The 17,829-nt window shown below is 41.8% G+C and overlaps 1 protein-coding gene across 3 annotated transcripts in view; it reads left to right on the top strand.

Annotated features, from left to right (window-relative positions):
* NEMP1 (nuclear envelope integral membrane protein 1) overlaps window positions 1-17,829 on the top strand; it is a 25,710-nt gene continuing 7,881 nt past the window's right edge. Inside the window, exons 1-4 of one of the 3 annotated variants that reach the window (XM_059184892.1) lie at window positions 1-326; window positions 13,279-13,403; window positions 14,567-14,786; window positions 16,555-16,627. In XM_059184892.1, coding sequence (XP_059040875.1) covers window positions 203-326; window positions 13,279-13,403; window positions 14,567-14,786; window positions 16,555-16,627 — 542 coding nt within the window. In that variant the 5' untranslated portion in view covers window positions 1-202. The remainder of the gene's footprint in view (window positions 327-13,278; window positions 13,404-14,566; window positions 14,787-16,554; window positions 16,628-17,829) is intronic. The other 2 variants (XR_009356654.1, XM_059184891.1) reach the window with 2 other exon arrangements.

The following is a 17,829-nucleotide window of genomic DNA, read 5'->3' on the forward strand; positions in this document are numbered from 1 at the left end:
TTTTCCCGCCCTCTCGCAGCAGTTGCTAAGAGGCGGGATTATAGAGTTCGTAAAGGACTGAGGGCTCGAAGCTCCACCCATCCGATTGGTGGGTAGGGGGCAGGTCTTGCAGTGGATAGGCTGCTGGCCCTGCCTGTTCCGGTTAGTTGCCGGGGAGAGGCACGTGAAGAGGAGGCGGCGTGAGGCGACCACGGCGGGAGGAATGAAAGTGGCGGTCTCCCCGGCAGTTGGTGCCGGGCCCTGGGGCTGGAGGGCTGGGGGCCGTGAGGGCGGCGGGGTAGTGCGGCTGCTCCTGATCATCTTTGGCTGCTTGGCCTGCGGCTCAGGTACCGCCGGGGCAGCCGCCGCCTTGGGGGCGGGTGCCGAGAGGGTTATATTTAGAAAAGTGGGGGAGTGTCCCCAGGGTGCGGACCGTTTTCCCGCAGTGGGGTGCGGACGTGGTGCGGAAAAAGCAGCTTCGTCGTCGTCACTGAGGGATCTGGGCTATGGGATGGCCTGGGGGAGCTACTAGAGTGGGGAGGAGCCTGGAGCCTTTTGGCAGAGACTGGAAGGGAGGCCTGGACTGGGTGAGATGCGGTCCTGAGGGCTGCGTCGCGCTGCCTGGGCCTCCTTGGTTTTCCTGGTTAAAAGTGAGGGGACCCGAGTTCCATTGCTGGCGGGCAGAGTTGCCACTGGAATGGGGGCATCCCATTCATTGAGCAAGTTAGCAACACCTTCTGAGCGTCTGTTCTGTCCAGACTCTGGGCATGGGTGTGGCTGAACGGATCATTTTAATTCACTGAAATGGAGTGAGTTCTATCTAATGTCTTCTGTCCTTGTAAGATCCTGGCACTGTTAAATTCGCGTTTCCAAAAAAAAAACAAAAAACCAACACCAACAACAAAAAACATCATTTCTCAAGCAAACTTACTGCTATCTACCTATTGGTGGATGATTGGCTTTGGACTGAAATGAAACTGTTTCCCTTTAACGCTCTAACTCATAAAACCTAGAATGTTTCTAAAAACCTCTTACCCTCTTATCAAATGCACAACACAAAAATAAGTGAGGTTTCCAAGTTCTGCTGGAGTTTGAAACGTGAGGTTCGGGATAATCGTATCTTGGAAACACAGTATGCTGTCACCTCTCCCATCCTTTGCTGCCTATCTCATGCTGTCACTTAAGATTATCCGTAGCTGCAGCTTTAAGTTTGTCTCAGAATCCATAGATCTAGTTCCAAAGGTAACGTCCTCCGGCAATGGTTTGGGTCCCTCCACCCCCACCCCGGAGTGGGGGTGTGGGGCAGGGGAGAGAACATAGTAGGTCTGCAGGAAGGTACTTTTCCAGAGGAGAGGGCCAGAGTAACATTGAAGGGTACTTATGGTCTGAATGAACTTGGGCCAGATGGTTAACCTCTTAAATGGGGTAGTGGATTGTGGGGTTGAAAGAGAAAAATAAATGCAAAAATGTCTCTGTCTAGTCAGTGCTCAATGAGCAGACACTTTAATGAGACACTTTTATGAGAGGAACAGGGACTTCTTAGCTTGGAGGAGAGTAGACTTAGGTTGATGTTCTGTGTGACTAGGTAGATCATGTGTGTGGCAGCTACAAACAGCTGATCATGTAGTACAGAAGAACTTTCTAAAAGCCAGATGTACCTAAAAAAAAAAAAATGCAGTACTTCAAAAGGTAGGTAGTATTTTCTCATTGGAAGTTTTTCATTATAAAAATGATGTGAGTTTATTTTAGACTATTTGGGAAGCACAATTAAGTATAAAGAAGTAGAAAAAAACCCTCACTGTTTATTCTTTTAAGAGACAATCCATTGTAGCACACTTTCTCCTGGTCTTTTTTTTTTTTAATGTGTTGCTAATAAAAAAATTTGGAGGGGTGCCTGGGTGGCTCAGTAAGTTAAGGCCTCTGCCTTTGGTTCAGGTCATGGTCCCAGCATCCTGAGATCGAGCCCCCGAATTGGACTCTCTGCTCAGCAGGGAGCCTAGCCTGCTTCCTCCTCTCTCTCTGCCTGCTTCTCTGTCTGCTTGTGATCTCTGTCTGTCAGATAAATAAATAAAATCTTAAAAAAAAAAAATTGGAGGGTGCCTGGAGGGCTCAGTTGGTGCAGCGTGTGACCCTTGATCTTATGGTTGTGAGTTCAAGCCCCACATAGGGTGTAGAGATTACTTAAAAATAAAATCTTAAAAAAAAATTTTTTTTATTGATAATACATTCATAGACCTGTCAGCAAGCCACTTCTCCTTGTAAGCCACCCGTTATTTGATTTTGTAACATAAGCATTTTCTTTCTTTTTTTTTTTTTTTTTCCCCATTTATTTATCTGACAGAGATCACAAGTAGGCAGAGAGGCAGGCAGAGAGAGAGGAGGAAGCAGGCTCCTTGCTGAGCAGAGAGCCTGATGCGGGGCTCTATCCGAGGACTCTGGGATAATGACCTGAGCCGAAGGCAGAGGCTTTAACCCACTGAGCCACCCAGATGCCCCCATAAGCATTTTCTTATATCATTTAAAATTCTTCTTAAATGTTATTTTTATTTGTATTCTATTTTTTGGACAGACCATTTAATGTTTCTGAAGTAAATGTGTGGTGTTTCTATTGTTGGTTGGACACTTGTTGTGTTTCTAGTTTTTCATTGTAGATAACTCTTTGTGAACTTTTTGTGTATAATTTTTTTTAAAAAAGATTTTATTTATTTGTCAGAGAGAGAGAGGAGCGAGAGTGAGCACAAGCAGACAGAGTGGTAGGCAGAGGCAGAGGGAGAAGCAGGTTCCCTGCTGAGCAAGGAGCCCAGTGTGGGACTCGATCCCAGGACGCTGGGATCATGACCTGAGCCGAAGGCAGCTGCTTAACCAACTGAGCCACCCAGGCGTCCCAGAAATAGATTTATTATATCAAAAACCAAAACATATTTAAGACCCTTGAAACACCTTGCTGAAATATTTTCCTGAAAAGGTGTGCTTGTTTACACCACTAACAGCACTATTTGCTTGTGACCCATATGCTTGCCAGTATTGGATATTTCAGCATTGGATATATACACCTTTGTTAATTTGATAGACCAAAAGTAGTGTTTTAAGATGGCATTTCTTTACATTTGCACTATTTTGAGGGAGCATCTCCTTTAGTAGCTATTTAATTTTTCTTTAGACTAAGATTTTTTGGAATGTGTGTGTTTTTTGTTCTTGGTGTACTTGTAATTACTCTTTATTGGAGTTTTTCTTTTAAGATTTTATTTATTTGACAGAGAGAGAAGGAGAGCACACGAAGCAGGGGGAGGGGCAGACAGAGGGAGAGGGAGAAGCAGGCTCCTGTTATCAGGCAGCCTGATGGGGCTGGATTCCAGGACTCCAGGATCATGACCTGAGCCCAAGGCAGATGCTTAACTGACTGAGCCACCCAGATGGCCCTGGAATTTTTATGTATTTTAAAGATCAATTTGTATGAACGTTCTACTATATTAAGGGTATATATATTTTATAATCTGTTTATTTATTGAAAAATTTTCTTTAATTTGTTTACCCTCTTTTACTTTTTTTTTTTAAGGTTTTATTTATTTATTTGACACAGAGAGAGAGATCACAAGCAGGCATAGGCAGACAGAGAGAGGGGGAAGCAGGCTCCCCGCTAAGCAGAGAATCTGATGCAGGGATTGATCCCGTGACCCTGAGATCATGACCCAAGCCAAAGGCAGAGGTTTAACATACTGAGCCATCCAGGCACCCTTCTTTTACCTTTTTTTAAAAAAGATTTTATTTATTTGAGAGGGAGAGAGAGAGCCAGAGAGAGCACACATTGGGGGAGGGGTAGAGGGAGCAGGGATCCCCAAGGACAGTGATATGACCAAGCTGGCTTGGCACTTCTGAGCTGACTTTGGGGCTCAATCCAGGACCCTGGGATCATGACCTGAGGCCAAGGCAGACGCCCCCCCCCCCTCTCTTGAAGGCAGATGGTTAACCTACTGAGCCACCCAGGCATCCTTACCCTATTTTCTTAAATTGAAGTATAGTTGACATACAATGTTATTATTTTCAGGAATACAGCATAGTGATTTGGCTAACCTATGCATTACACCATGCTCACTCACCACAATAGGTGTAGCCCTGTTTTACCTTTTTATTTTTTTTTAATTTTTATTTATTATTATTTAAAATTTTTTTTTATTTAATTCATTTAACAGACGGAGATCACAAGTAGGCCGAGAGGTAGGTAGTAAGAGAGGAGGAAACAGGCTCCCTTCTGAGCACAGAGCCTGATGCGGGGCTCGATCCCAGGACTCTGGGATCATGACCTGAGCTGAAGACTGAGGCTTTAACCCATGGAGCCACCCAGGTGCCCCTATTTATTATTATTTTTATTTATTTATTATTATTATTTATTATTATTTTTTAAGATTTTATTTATTTATTTGACAGAGAGAGATCACAAGTAGGCAGAGAGGAAGGCAGAGAGAGAGGGAAGCAGGCTCCCCGATGAGCTGAGAGCCCCATGCAGGGCTCGATCCCAGGACCCTGGGATCATGACCTGAGCTGAAAACAGAAGCTTTAACCCACTGAGCCACCCAGGCGCCCCTATTATTATTTTTAAAAGATTTTATTTATTTAGGGTAGAGAGAGAGTACGAGGGGGGAGGGGCAGAGGAGGAGGGAGAAAGAATCCAAAGCAGACTCCACACCGAGTGTGAGCACCAAGTTGGGCTTGATCTCGCCACCACGAGATCATGATCATGACCTGAGCCAAAACCAAGAGTCAGTCGTCAACTGGTTGAGCCACCCAGGCACCCTCCTTTTTATTTTTTAATTTAATTAATTAATTTATTTTGAAAATATTTATTTATTTGACACAGAGAGAGAGACAGTGAGAGAGGGAATACAAGCACAGGGAATGGGAGAGGGAGAAGCAGACTTACCGCTGAGCAGGGAGACTGATGTGGGGCTTGATCCCAGGACCCTGGGATTGTGATCTGAGCTGAAGGCAGAAGCTTAACCGACTGAGCCGCCCAGGTGCCCCTTTTTTGATTTTTTAAATATATATATATATATATATATATATATATTTTAAAGATCTTATTTATTTATTTGACAGAGATCACAAGTAGGCAGAGAGGCAGGCAGAGAGAGAGAGGAAGGGAAACAGGCTCCCTGCTGAGCAGAGAGCCCCTATTCGGGGCTCGATTCCAGGACCCTGGGATCACGACCTGAGCCCAAGGCAGAGGCTTTAACCCACTGAGCCACCCAGGCGCCCCAAATAGATTTATATTTTTATGTAGTCACTTAATTTTATTCTCTAGAGTTATTTCCATAACTTTATGCTTAGAGATCTTTCAAAAATTGAATTTCTATCATTTTTATGCTACTCTTTAATTTTTTTATTTTACTTTTTAATCTATAATTAATGTTAGTATTTGGTGTAAGGTGAGGATCTACATAGGTCTTATTTTCCAAATAACCAGTCAGTTGTCCCAGCATCCCATCGAATGATGCTTTGCTAAGTGCACTGTTTAAGATGTTATTTTTTTTTTATAATTTTTTGGAAATTTCTTCTCTTTATTTATTTTTATTTTTTTAAAGATTTTACTTATTTGTTTGACAGAGAGAAAGATCACAAGTAGGCAGAGAGGCAGGCAGAGAGAGGGGAAAGCAGGCTCCCCGATGAGCTGAGAGCCCGATGCAGGGCTCGATCCCAGAACCCTGAGATCATGACCTGAGCCGAAGGCAAAGGCTTAGCCAACTAGGCCACCCAGGTGCCCCACGATGTTATTTTTTAAGAAGACTTTTAAGTATGAGCTGAATTACCTCTTGAAAGAAATGAACAGAGGCTATTTAAGAGGTGGTTTTTAATGACTTTAGGGTTTCTTCCTGTCCTCAGATAGTTTGAATCATTTTTATTAATTCTACCTGTAGACGTTAAGTGATTAGTGCTATTGATTAGTTTGTAATGTCTGTAAGCAAATATGAAGTTATTAACCTTTGAAGAACTGCTTTATGGGTAAATGTGATAAGCAAGTTATGATTCACTACATTCCTTGAAGGCATTTTCTAAAATCTTTGGGCTCAGAAGGCATTTTCTCGAATGTTTAATCTGTTCTGCTTTTTAACATGCTGGCTTTTGAGGGGAGAGGAAGAAAGGTGGTATATATCCTTTTGCTACAGGAAGCACAAATTAAGTGAGCATTTTGACAACTTGTATATGTTTAAGGTCACTTGGTTTAGTTCTGTGTTGTTAACAATTTAACCTAGAGCTGGAGTGGTGATTGTTTCACAGAGTATCCCTTTTGACTGAATTGGTGTATTTGACCGCTCAGTAACTTTCCAAAGATGTGGCTGGCCAAGGTGCTGATTTCCATAGGGGGTTGCTACTAAGGACATTAATTAATTAATTAATTAATTAATTTACTTGAAATTGTTTCCCTAGAGTGTTCTGTAACTTGGGAAAATGATGAACTAGATTTTATTTATTTATTTATTTGACAGATAGAGATCACAAGTAGGCAGAGAGGCAGGCAGAGAGAGGAAGGGAAGCAGTCTCCCTGCTGAACAGAGAGCCTGATGCAGGGCTCGATCCCAGGATTCTGGGATCATAACCCGAGTGGAAGGCAGAGGCTTTAACCCATGGAGCCACCCAGGGGTCCCGACAAACTAGATTTTAAAAGATGTTGCTTATTATAGAGCCATTTTATTTCTTTAAGAAAATGGTATCAGAGAATTTTAAAATTAGTTTCAAAACAGTGATGCCTTCTCTTGGCATTAAGTTTTTTAAATGCCTTGTACTATTGACATTATTTGTATCTTTCTATCTTTTTGAAAATAACAGTGGGCTTAAAAATGTGTAGTTTTCTATTACTTGGTGCTGTGGGAGAGAAGGAGTTACCAAGTGTGACTCTTTTTTTTTTTTTTTATTGAACAAGTGTATGTTTTTACTTTGGGCTTTGTTGTTTGTTTGTTTGTTCAAGATTTTATTTATTTATTTAATAGAGAGTGAGAGCTAGCAAGAGAGGGAACACAAATAGGGGGAGTGGAAGAGGGAGAGACAGGCTGCTTCCAAGCAGGGAGCTGGATAGAGGTGTCAATTCCAGGCCCCAGGAATCATGACCTGAGCAGAAGGCAGACACTTAACGACTGAGCTACCCAGGTGCCCCTACTTAGGGCTTTGTACACAGACTGGATGTTCTTTTAAGGAAGTGATAGATTCTGTACATCTTTTTTTTAATACATCCAGTGCCTTTATATACCTCAGTGAATTTTTCAGTATAGTAGCTTTAGCATACACATAACCTTACTCTCATTCTCTCTCTCTTTTTTTTTAAAGATTTTGTTCATTTGACACAGGGAGGTAGAGATCACAAGTAGGCAGAAAGGCAAGCAGAGAAGGGTGGGGTGGGGCGGGGGTGGGAAGCAGGCTCCCTGCCAAGCCCAGAGTCCATCAAGCTCAATCCCAGGACCCTCACATCATGGCTCGAGCTGAAGGCAGTGGCTTAACCGACTGAGCCACCCAAGCATCCCAATAAGCCTTTTTTAAAAAAAGTTCTATTTAGGGGCACCTGGGTGGCTCAGTGGATTAAGCCGCTGCCTTCGGCTCAGGTCATGATCTCAGGGTCCTGGGATCGAGCCCCGCATCGGGCTCTCTGCTCAGCAGGGCGCCTGCTTCCCTCTCTCTCTCTCTGCCTGCCTCTCCGTCTACTTGTGATTTCTGTCTGTCAAATAAATAAATAAAATCTTTAAAAAAAAAAAAGTTCTATTTATTTAAGTAGTCTCTGTACCCAACATAGGGCTTGAACTCACAACCCCAAGATCAGGATTTGCATGCTCTTCCACTGAGTCAGCCAGGTGCTCCAAGAAAAATAAACTCTTGAGCCATATTTATGAGTGGGTATTTTATCAGTACATTTGTGGGCTTCCTAGTGAGACCTCTTTAAAAAGTTTCATTTTATAAAAGATAGTCTAGGAGGAAATCCTAATTACTACTGGACTAAACCCTAGTGAGAAGCTGATAGATGGGGGGAGGGGTGGGAATCAGGGCATGCTACCTCAAAATACAGCATCTTGGCATATTGAATGTTTTAAGCTGAGGGAGTTTAAGAAACAGTAGAAACAGGAAGGTCTCTCTGATCTCCCCACCTCACCCTTCTTCTGTGAAACAGACCGTAAAACCCTGTGAGAGTCGCCCTCCCTCCCTCTACCTGAGGAAATGCAGATAAGGGGATGGCAAGAGGAATCCAAGCAAACAAGCCTCACTCAGTTTCCCCCAGCTTACTACCATGAGCACAGTTTTCTTTACCCCATCACACTCTTTCCCAAGTGTCTACTCTTCATGAAATGAAGCAAACTGTTTCTTTGGGTCTGCATTTCCTTATGAAGGCTTTCATGTCATGTAAAACTTTTATTAAATGTGTATGGTTTTCTGTTGTTAATCTTTGTCGGTTTAAATTTTCCGACCCAGCCAGGGATCCTAAGAGGATAGAGGAAAACTTTTTCTTCCCCTACAATATGAAGGCTGAATTTCCTCCCCTTTCCCTTTCTTTTTCCCTCTTCCTTCCCCTTTCCCTTTTCTTTTCTTTTCTCTCTTTTTTTTTTTTTAATTTTTTATTTTTTATAAACATATATTTTTATCCCCAGGGGTACAGGTCTGTGAATCACCAGGTTTACACACTTCACAGCACTCACCAAAGCACATACCCTCCCCAATGTCCATAATCCCACCCCCTTCTCCCAAACCCCCTCCCCCTCAGTTTGTTTTGTGAGATTAAGAGTCACTTATGGTTTGTTCTTTTCTCTCTTTTTAAAAGATTTTATTTATTTCTTGGAGAGAGTGCCAGAGCGAGCATGAGTGGGGGGAGGGGCAGAGGGAGAGGGACAAGCAGACTCCCTGCTGAGCAGAGAGCCCATAGGGCTCCAGCCCAGGACCCTGGGATCCATGACCTGAGCTGAACAGATGCTTCTTTTTTTTTTTTTTTAAAGATTTTATTTATTTATTTGACAGAGAGAGTGAGAGACACAAGCAGGGGGAGCAGAGGGAGAGGGAGAAGCAGGCTCCCCATCGAGCAAGGAGCCTGAACAGGGAGCCTGATGCAGAGCTCTGCGGGACTCGATCCCAGGAGTGCAAGATCATGACCTGAGCCCAAGGCAGATGCTCAACAACTAAGCCACCCAGGCACCCCTGAAGGCAGATGCTTAATCAACTGAACCACCCAGGTTCCCTAAGACTGAATTTTTTAAAAAATTAAAATATAATTCATGTATAATAAAATTCATCCTTTCAGTGGTTTTTAGTATATTCACAAGGTTGTGCATCCATCACCACCAATTTCAGAGTATTTTTATCACTCCAAAATGAAACCCCATGTATTTTAGCAGTCACTCACCATTCACTTCTCGCAGTGAGGAGAAATCTTTCTGTCTCTCTGGATTTGTGTATTCAGGACATTTCATATAAATGGAATCACTCGATATGGTCTTTTGGACTGGCTTCTTTCATTGAGAATGTTTTAAAGGTTCATCCACATTGGAGTATGTGTTAGTACTTCCTTTTTTTATTTTTAAGGATTTTAAAGTTTTATTTATTTTTTTATTACTATTTTTTAAATTAATTGTTTTTATTAACATATAATGTATTATTTGCCCCAGGGGTACTAGTCTTGAATCATCAGGCTTACACATTTCACAGCACTCACCATATCACATATCCTCCCCAATGTCCATAACCCAACCACCCTCTCCCTACCCCACCTCCCCCCAGCTACCCCCAGTTTGTTTTTGAGATAAAGAGTCTCTTATGGTTTTTCTCCCTCCCAATCCCACCCTACAACCCAGCAATCACACTACTGGATACAAATGTAGTGATCTGAAGGGGCACGGGCACCTGAATGTTTATAGCAGCAATGTCAACAATAGCCAAACTATGGAAAGAACCTAGATGTCCATCAACAGATGAATGGATAAAGAAGATGTGGCATACACACACACACACACACACACACACACACACACACACACAGGAATACTATGTAGCCCTCAAAAGGAATGAAATCTTGCCATTTGCGACTATGTGGATGGAACTAGAGGGTATTATGCTGGGTGAAATAAGTCAATCAGAGAAAGACAATTATATGATCTCTCTGATGTGAGGAATTTGAGAGGCAAGACTGGGGGATTGGGGGTTAGGAAAAATGAAACAAGTACTTCTTTTTATGGTTGAACAATATTCCACTGTATAGATGGGTATATCACATTTTGTTTTATCCATTAGTTCATCAGTTGGTGGATGTTTGAGTTTCTACTTTCTAGTTATTGTGGATGTTGCTGTTATGAACATTCATGTACAAGTTTTTGGGTGAGTTTGTTTTGTTTTCTTGGGTATATACGTAAAGTGGAATTGCTGGGTCATATGATAACTCTATGTTTAACTTTTTGAGAAATTGACAAACTGTTTTCCAAAGAGGCTGCACCATCTTACATACCCAGCAGCCCTTTATGAGGGTTCTAGTTTCTCACATCCTGGCCAGCTCCTGTTACTGTCCTCTTTTTGATTTTAGCCTTCCTAATGGATATAAGGTAGTATTTCCTGGTGGTTTTGATTTGTATTTTCCTGAGGACTAAAGATGTTGAACATCTTTTCATGTCTCTTGGTCATTGTGTATCTTCTTTGAAGAAATACCTATTCAGATCCTTTGCCTATTTTTACAGTTGAATTATTTCTCCTCTTATCGTTGAGTTGTAGTGCTTTATATATTCTGGCTAGTAGACCCTTCTCAGATATATGATTTGCAAATATTTTTTCCCATTCTGTGCATTTTACTGTTTTCCATTTTGTGCATTTTACTGTCTGTTTACTTTCTTAATAAGGTCCTTTTTTTTTTTTTAAGATTTTATTTATTTATTTGACAGAGATCACAAGTAGGCAGAGAGGCAGGCAGAGAGAGAGAGAGAGAGAGGATGAAGCAGGCTCTCTGCTCAGTGAAGGCAGAGGCTCCCCAATGACTGAGCAGAGAGCCCGATTCAGGGCTCGGTGTCAGGACCCTGAGATCACAACCCCAGCTGAAGGCAGAGGCTTTAACCCACTGAGCCACCCAGGTGTCCCAATAAGATTCTTAGAAACACAAAAGTTTTAGATACTTATGAACTCTGATTCGTCTGTTTTTTTCCCTTTGGTTGCGTGTGCTTTTGTGTCATATCTAAGACACTATCGCCTAATCCATGGTCAGGAAGACTCAACTTGTGTTTTCTTCTAAGAGTTTTGTAGTTTTTGCTCTCCTAGTTAGGTTTAAGGCAGAAATTAACTTCTAAATTAGTCATTGCTTCACAAAGCCATTTTGGACTGGCAAGTGTCCTTGCCTTTTTTGTGTGTGTAACTTTGGTATTTTAAGGTTTGGTTGAGAGTTTTTTTGTGTTTTGTGTTTTGTTTATTTATTATATTCAGTTTATTTATTTGTTTATTTATTATTTAATATATTTAGTTTATTTAGTTTAAATTTACCTATTTTTGTACCTAGACCAGAGTGATAACTTAATTTCCACTTACAATAGCATTTAATAAGTTAGTACAATATAGAACTCAAGGAAAAAGTTATTAAACTATTTTGTGGTAAAGAATGTAGCTTGTGGGGGCATCTGGGTGGCTCAGTGGGTTAAAGCCTCTGGGATCCCAGGATCCTGGGATCAAGCCCCACATTGGGCTCTCTGCTGGGTAGGGAGACTGCCTCCTCCTCTCTCTGTGTCTGCCTCTCTGCCCACTTGTGATTTCTGTCTGTCAAATAAATAAATAAAATCTTAAAAGGAAAAAAATGTAGCTTGTGCAAACTTGGGTGGGAAGGTATGAGAGGGGTCACTTTTAAGCCTTGCATTGGCTGGGATTGAATATAGACTTCTGAATAGAGGCTCATCTGTCTTGGCAAAAATCAAAGGAGTGCATGTATTAAATGACTGCTCTTAAAACCTGAAACAAAGCAGCTGGAAAAAAGGAACTTTGTGATATTTTAGTATCTTCTTAAAGTACTGTATATGCAAAAACATTGCTAAGTCTGTTCATCCTACTCAGAAAAAGGGTAGAGGAAATAAGTAGATGGCATTTCTTTGGCTGTGCCTTTATAAGAGAAGCAGGACCTGGATGTAAATCTCAGTTAAGTTATTCACTAGCTGTGTGACTTTGGGCAAGTTGCTTAATCCTCCTTAAGCATCAATTTTTGTTGTTATTGTTGTTGTTGTTTAGATTTTATTTATTTATTTGACAGAGAGAGACCGTGAGAACAGGAACACAAGCAGGGGGTGTGGGAGAGGGAGAAGCAGGCTTCCCACTGAGCAGGGAGCGTGATGGGGGGCTCAATCCCCAGGACCCTGAGCCTAAGGCAGATGCTTAACCACTCACCCACCCAGGCGCCCCTTAAGCATTATTTTTTTTAAATTTGTGAAACAGGGATTATGAGAGTCCCTGCCTCATAGCACTGTTGGAGAGTTGAAATGAAAGCATACTGTCTTAATAAGCACTTACTAGCTTGTGGGGGCACCTGGGTGGCTCAGTGCGTTAAGCCTCTGCCTTCAGCTCAGTTCATGGTCTTAGGTCCTGGAATCGAGGCCCACATTGGGTTTTCTGCTCAGTGGAGAGCCTGCTTCATCCTCTTTCTCTGCCTGCCTTTCTGCCTACTTGTGATCTCTCTCTCTCTCTCTCTCTCTGTCAAATAAATAAATAAAATTTTTAAAAAATAAGCACTTTCTAGTAGCTTTTATTATTGCTTATTCAGGGTTAGTGCCTATAATATCTAATTTCTTCTCTCATTTCAGTTTTCTTGTTTCTTAGTCCTTCACATTTTAACCCCAATTTTAGGAAAGTGGTCAGTGGACAGTATTGTAACAGTATTGCCTGGTAACAGGTGGTAGCTACACTTGTGAGCACAGCAAAAGGGATAGACTTGATGAATTCACTGTATTGTGCACCTGATTCTAACGTAACATTGTGTGTCTACTCTACTTGAATTAAAAAAAGAAAACATTGGTGCGCCTGGGTGGCTCAGTGGGCTAAAGTGCCTTTGGCTCAGGTTATGATCCCAAGGTCCTGGGATTGAGCCCCACATTGGGTTCCCTGCTTGGCAGGGAGCCTGCTTCCCACCTGCTCCCCCACCTGCCTCTCTGCCTGCCTCTCTGCCTACTTGTGATCTCTCTCTCAAAAAAAAAAAATAAATAAATAAAAAATAAAAAGAAAACAAAAACAGTGGTCAGGTTAATTCTTTTTTATGGAATGAATTGTAGCTATTAACTTGTTCTGTTATACTCAGTTCTTGTTTCCTTTCTTTGCATAAAGCCGGAATCAATGCAAGCGTGGTCATGCTTCAGGAATCCGAAGTTCATAATTCGAATCACAGGCAACAATTCTGTTATAAAAATGTGCTTATCCCAAAGTGGCATGATGTGTGGACACGGATACAGGTAATAATTTGGAGGCCCTGACTGGGGCAGCTTCTGTGAGTCTTGTCTGTATGTGAGTAGTGAGTACTTTGATACATTGTCCCCTATCAGCAACCTTGGTGTAGGGTTCAGATTATTCTGAATTGGATTTTCATCAGTTAGCATTTATACTTTTTTTCCCTCTCTGTCTCTGTTCCTTTAAGTGGCTTATAATACTTGACCCTGAGGTAACCTTCCTTCCTCTTTTTCCCAAAGAAGCTTCCTTCTTGTCCTTTCTCTCCTTGCGTGCGTGCACGCGTGCGCGCACACACACACGTACATGCGTACATGAACACACATGCATGCCCCACCCCCCGTCAGGCCTTATGCCTTCTTTGGCCTGGAAACTGTTGCATGCCTGTCAGGATGTAAACTCTTGCCTTGCTGTTCTTACTCTATTTTGATTCAACACGAAATGTTTCATAAACCCCATGCCTGAAGTTTTCCCTTGATAGAATGGCTTTGGTTTCATTTATTTCATAACACTATTAAGCCACCTGGCAAGCGAGAACGTCTGGCTATAATAATAATAGAACAAAATGAGTTCTTTTGGAAATGCCGCTGCTGCTGTAAGCATAGTTACTGATAAGAGCGTTTGTTGTTCACATCAGAAACCTAAGAGTGGGCTTGTGGATTTTTAAAATTTTCTTTATTTTATTGTCTGATATAAAGATCATATTCCATCTGAGACACATTATAACCAGCATTTACCCATAATCAGTGATTTGTGACAAAGGGTTGAACTTCTCAGTCTGTCATTACGGGAAACATTTTCAGTGTTCTGGGGCTGTTTCTGCCTGGCAATCTTCTTAATATTCTAGAGCCTTGTTTTGTATGATTTCTCATAAATAGCTATAGGGCTAACTCAGCTCGGAAGTCTTTTTTCCTCCTGTGTTGTTCTGCTTAATAGTAGATTCAGATCATGTTAACAACAAGACATTCTAACAGCTGCCTCTGTGTGCTATGTGCAGTGTTATTTGCCCAATTATTTTTGAGCCATTGCATCTCTATATTTCTTGTAAGCCTTGTGGAAAACTGGCATTATTACTGATTTAGCTATTTACTCTAAAGGTTTTTTTAAATTAGTATTTATGAAAATTTAAAGTTCCTACTTCTTTCTCATGCTGGTTTTACTTGTGTTACAGATCCGGGTAAATAGTTCCAAACTGGTACGAGTCACCCAGGTGGAGAATGAAGAGAAACTGAAAGAGTTAGAGCAGTTTAGTATCTGGAACTTTTTTTCCTCCTTTTTAAAAGAGAAATTGAATGACACCTATGTAAACGTGGGTCTATACAGCCCAAAAACCTGCCTCAAAGTTGAGATTATAGAGGAAGACACCCAGTACAATGTCACGGTGACTCGGAGTAAGTCTTTCCTCTTTTTCTGGTGGATTCTATCGTGAAAAGGGCTTTGGAGAGTGTAATTAGCGAGACAAAGAAGTTAACTCAAGACCGCTCCCTTTTGATTCTGATCATAGCCAGAGTATACCACTGTTCCAAATAGTTAAGAGAGTCTCTCTCCCACATACAACCCTTTAGGCTTAGAATAAAGACCTCACTTAGGTGGTTCGGAGGACCTCCTTACCTAGGTTTGTGAAGACTTGTGTCCTAATACTTCCAGAGGCCCTGAGCTGATATGCTTAGTGTTCTTCAGGGTAAGACACGTTTATTCCTGCTCTCTGGGCACTCCTAGACAAAGTTAGGTGTTCTGGATATAAAGACCTATATTTGAAGACCTGAGTTGTTATAATAAAAACTGAAGGCAAGCAGAACTGAATATAATATTTCACAAGTAAAAAGGTTTTGTGGAACCATAAGAAACTATGAAAATCACTGCAGTTGAAGCCTTATTCAGTGGAACCGGGAGAAGTTTTCCCTTTTCTGAATATGTATGAGAAGGTTTCACAGAGGACTAGAATAAGTGTCCTGTTGAACTTTCTGACTTTTGGTCTCTCCCTGGTTATTACCGAGGGTCCTGGGATGTTGTGAATAGCAGAAACATCCCTGGGTTTTGCTACAAAATAGGTTGTGCTCTTTTAACTGCCCTATGGTTCCACAGGCTTTTTTGCTTGTATAGAATTTGCCTTTTGGGGTTTTTTGTTTGTTTGTTTTGTTTGTTTGTTTGTTTGTTTTTGTGCCCCTTTCACATGTACTGATTTCTTGCTCCTGCTCTGTTTGAGGGCCTCCCTGAGACTCAGAGCTCTTGAATGTGAATGCTGTGGGAGTGTCTGGTATGCCACTGAGAGGCCTCTGCTTGGGGGCGCCCCCTGGTCCTGGGTGAGATGTGTTTGAGTGTAGGCTTTTCCAACACAGTGCTTGTGTAGCAGAAGGAAGTAGGTGGTGGTATTGGGCAAGAAAAGCAGCCAGTTAGAGAACAACAGAGGGCCCAGACCCAAAGTTCTAGGCAAATCTGCTGAATCGGAACCCGAGAGACTTTTGAGTGAAAGCCGGAGTGGTAGAGACCCCTTGTGGGCGATCGCATGAAGTGCTGAGAGCATTAGGCCTAGCTCTATCTGAAGCAAAGCCCTAGTTTCTTTTAACCTTAGCACAGGTAACCAAAAAAAAAAAAATAATAATAATATTTCCAAAAAAGTAGAGGTTAGACAGAGACCTACTTATATTTCCTGTTTGGAAGGATTCCCAGGCTTTGTGTGGCATTTACAATGCTGTTTAGGTAGGTTGTTTGTGTTTATAGTTAACCCCTGAATAGTACAGGGTTGAGATGCTGGCTGATTTACTCTACCCCGTCAGTCAAAGATCTGCATATAACTTTTGACTCCCCAAAATGTCATTATTAATAGTCTACTGTTGATAGGAAGACTCACTGATAACATAAACAATCAATTAACTCCTATTTTATGTTATACATATTATATAGCTGTATTCTTACTATGAAGTAAGAGAAAAGAAAATGTTACTAAGAAGCCACAGGAAGAGAAAATGCATTTACAGTACTGTGATGTATTTGTCAGAAAAAGTCTGTATGTAGGTGGACCTGTGCGATTCAAACCCATGTTGTTCAAGGGCCAATTGTACTTTATTTTGTCTTTCATTCTATAATCATTGTCTTTCATTCTATAATCCTTTATACTGTTTGTTTTCCCGATCAAATAGAAGTCTTTATTTGTTTCAGGATTTGACCCCAAACTCTTCTTCATTTTCCTCCTTGGACTTGTGCTATTTTTTTGTGGAGATTTGCTGAGCAGGTAGGTTCCAAGGTTGGAGTGCAGAATGACAAGGCTTAGACCCACCCTGCTTCACTTTTATCATGGGGAAAGAGCTGCCCTTCCCTTTCCCATGAGCTTTATTATGGCTAGGCCATTCCCTGCTTGGGAAAAAAAAAAAATCTTTCAATACTTTAATACATGTTACAATTTTTGCTTTTTTCTTATATTGAATAAGATTGGCAAGAATGAAAGTCTCCTTTTAGGTTGAGCCATCATGTGATGGGATTTAGCCAATACATCACCACTTTTTCCACCATTTGGAATAACATGTTAAGTCCTCCTTTTTCCAGGGCCATGTGTTGGTGAGTTTCATGCCATTTAGAGGTAGAGGAACAAACACCAACCACTTATGCATTTCCTGTTTTTAGGAACCTCCCAGCTAAGCTAGGTAAAACTGGCATGTACAAACAAGAAGAAAACACAGGTAACTGAACATTGAACAAATGTAGAATCGACATTAACTTTGTACAAAAGTAAAAAGAATATTTGTGGAATAATGAATGAAAGCTACCCGTCGGAGTTTGAAGTTGGGCTGGAGTGAGATTGGTAGAAGTGGTTCCTTATTTTGGGGATCCTGAGAGAAACTCACAGTAAGGGAGGAATGCCTGGCAGGAAGAGCCCGGCGTAGGAGCTGGAGCTCTCTATTCTAGGCCCTGCGTCTGGCCTAGAAAGACATTTATCTTTCTGGGCAGTCAGTCCAGTTCCAGTTTCCAGTGTCCACTCAGGCAGTGTCCTTGTACCTTCTTTTTCCCCAGTGAAGCCGGGCAGTTCTTTAGAAGAAAGATTCTCCTTAAAACTAGGTTGGGAGAGATGCTGTGATGGGATTGCGCAGCTAGGCCGAGGCTTATTGTCGGCATATGTTTGAGGGGTCTTACTGATACCCATCCTCCTGAGCCGGCAGCAACCACATTGTACCAGTCCCGTCAGTGTTCAGACCTCAAGATTTAGACATACACCTGCTCTCGTCTGATAGCTTTTTTCTGTCTTTCGGCTGGGTTTCTTGTTCTTTTTTAAAAAATATTTTATTTATTTATTTGACAGAGAGAGAGATCACAAGTAGGCAGAGAGGCAGGCAGAGAGAGAGGGGGAGGCAGGCTCCCCGCTGAGCAGAGAGCCCGAAGGGGGCTCCATCCCAGAACCCTGAGATCATGACCTGAGCCAAGGGCAGAGACCCAACTCAC

Source organism: Mustela lutreola, chromosome 8 (genome assembly GCF_030435805.1).
Source record: "Mustela lutreola isolate mMusLut2 chromosome 8, mMusLut2.pri, whole genome shotgun sequence".
Taxonomy (NCBI): domain Eukaryota; kingdom Metazoa; phylum Chordata; class Mammalia; order Carnivora; family Mustelidae; genus Mustela; species Mustela lutreola.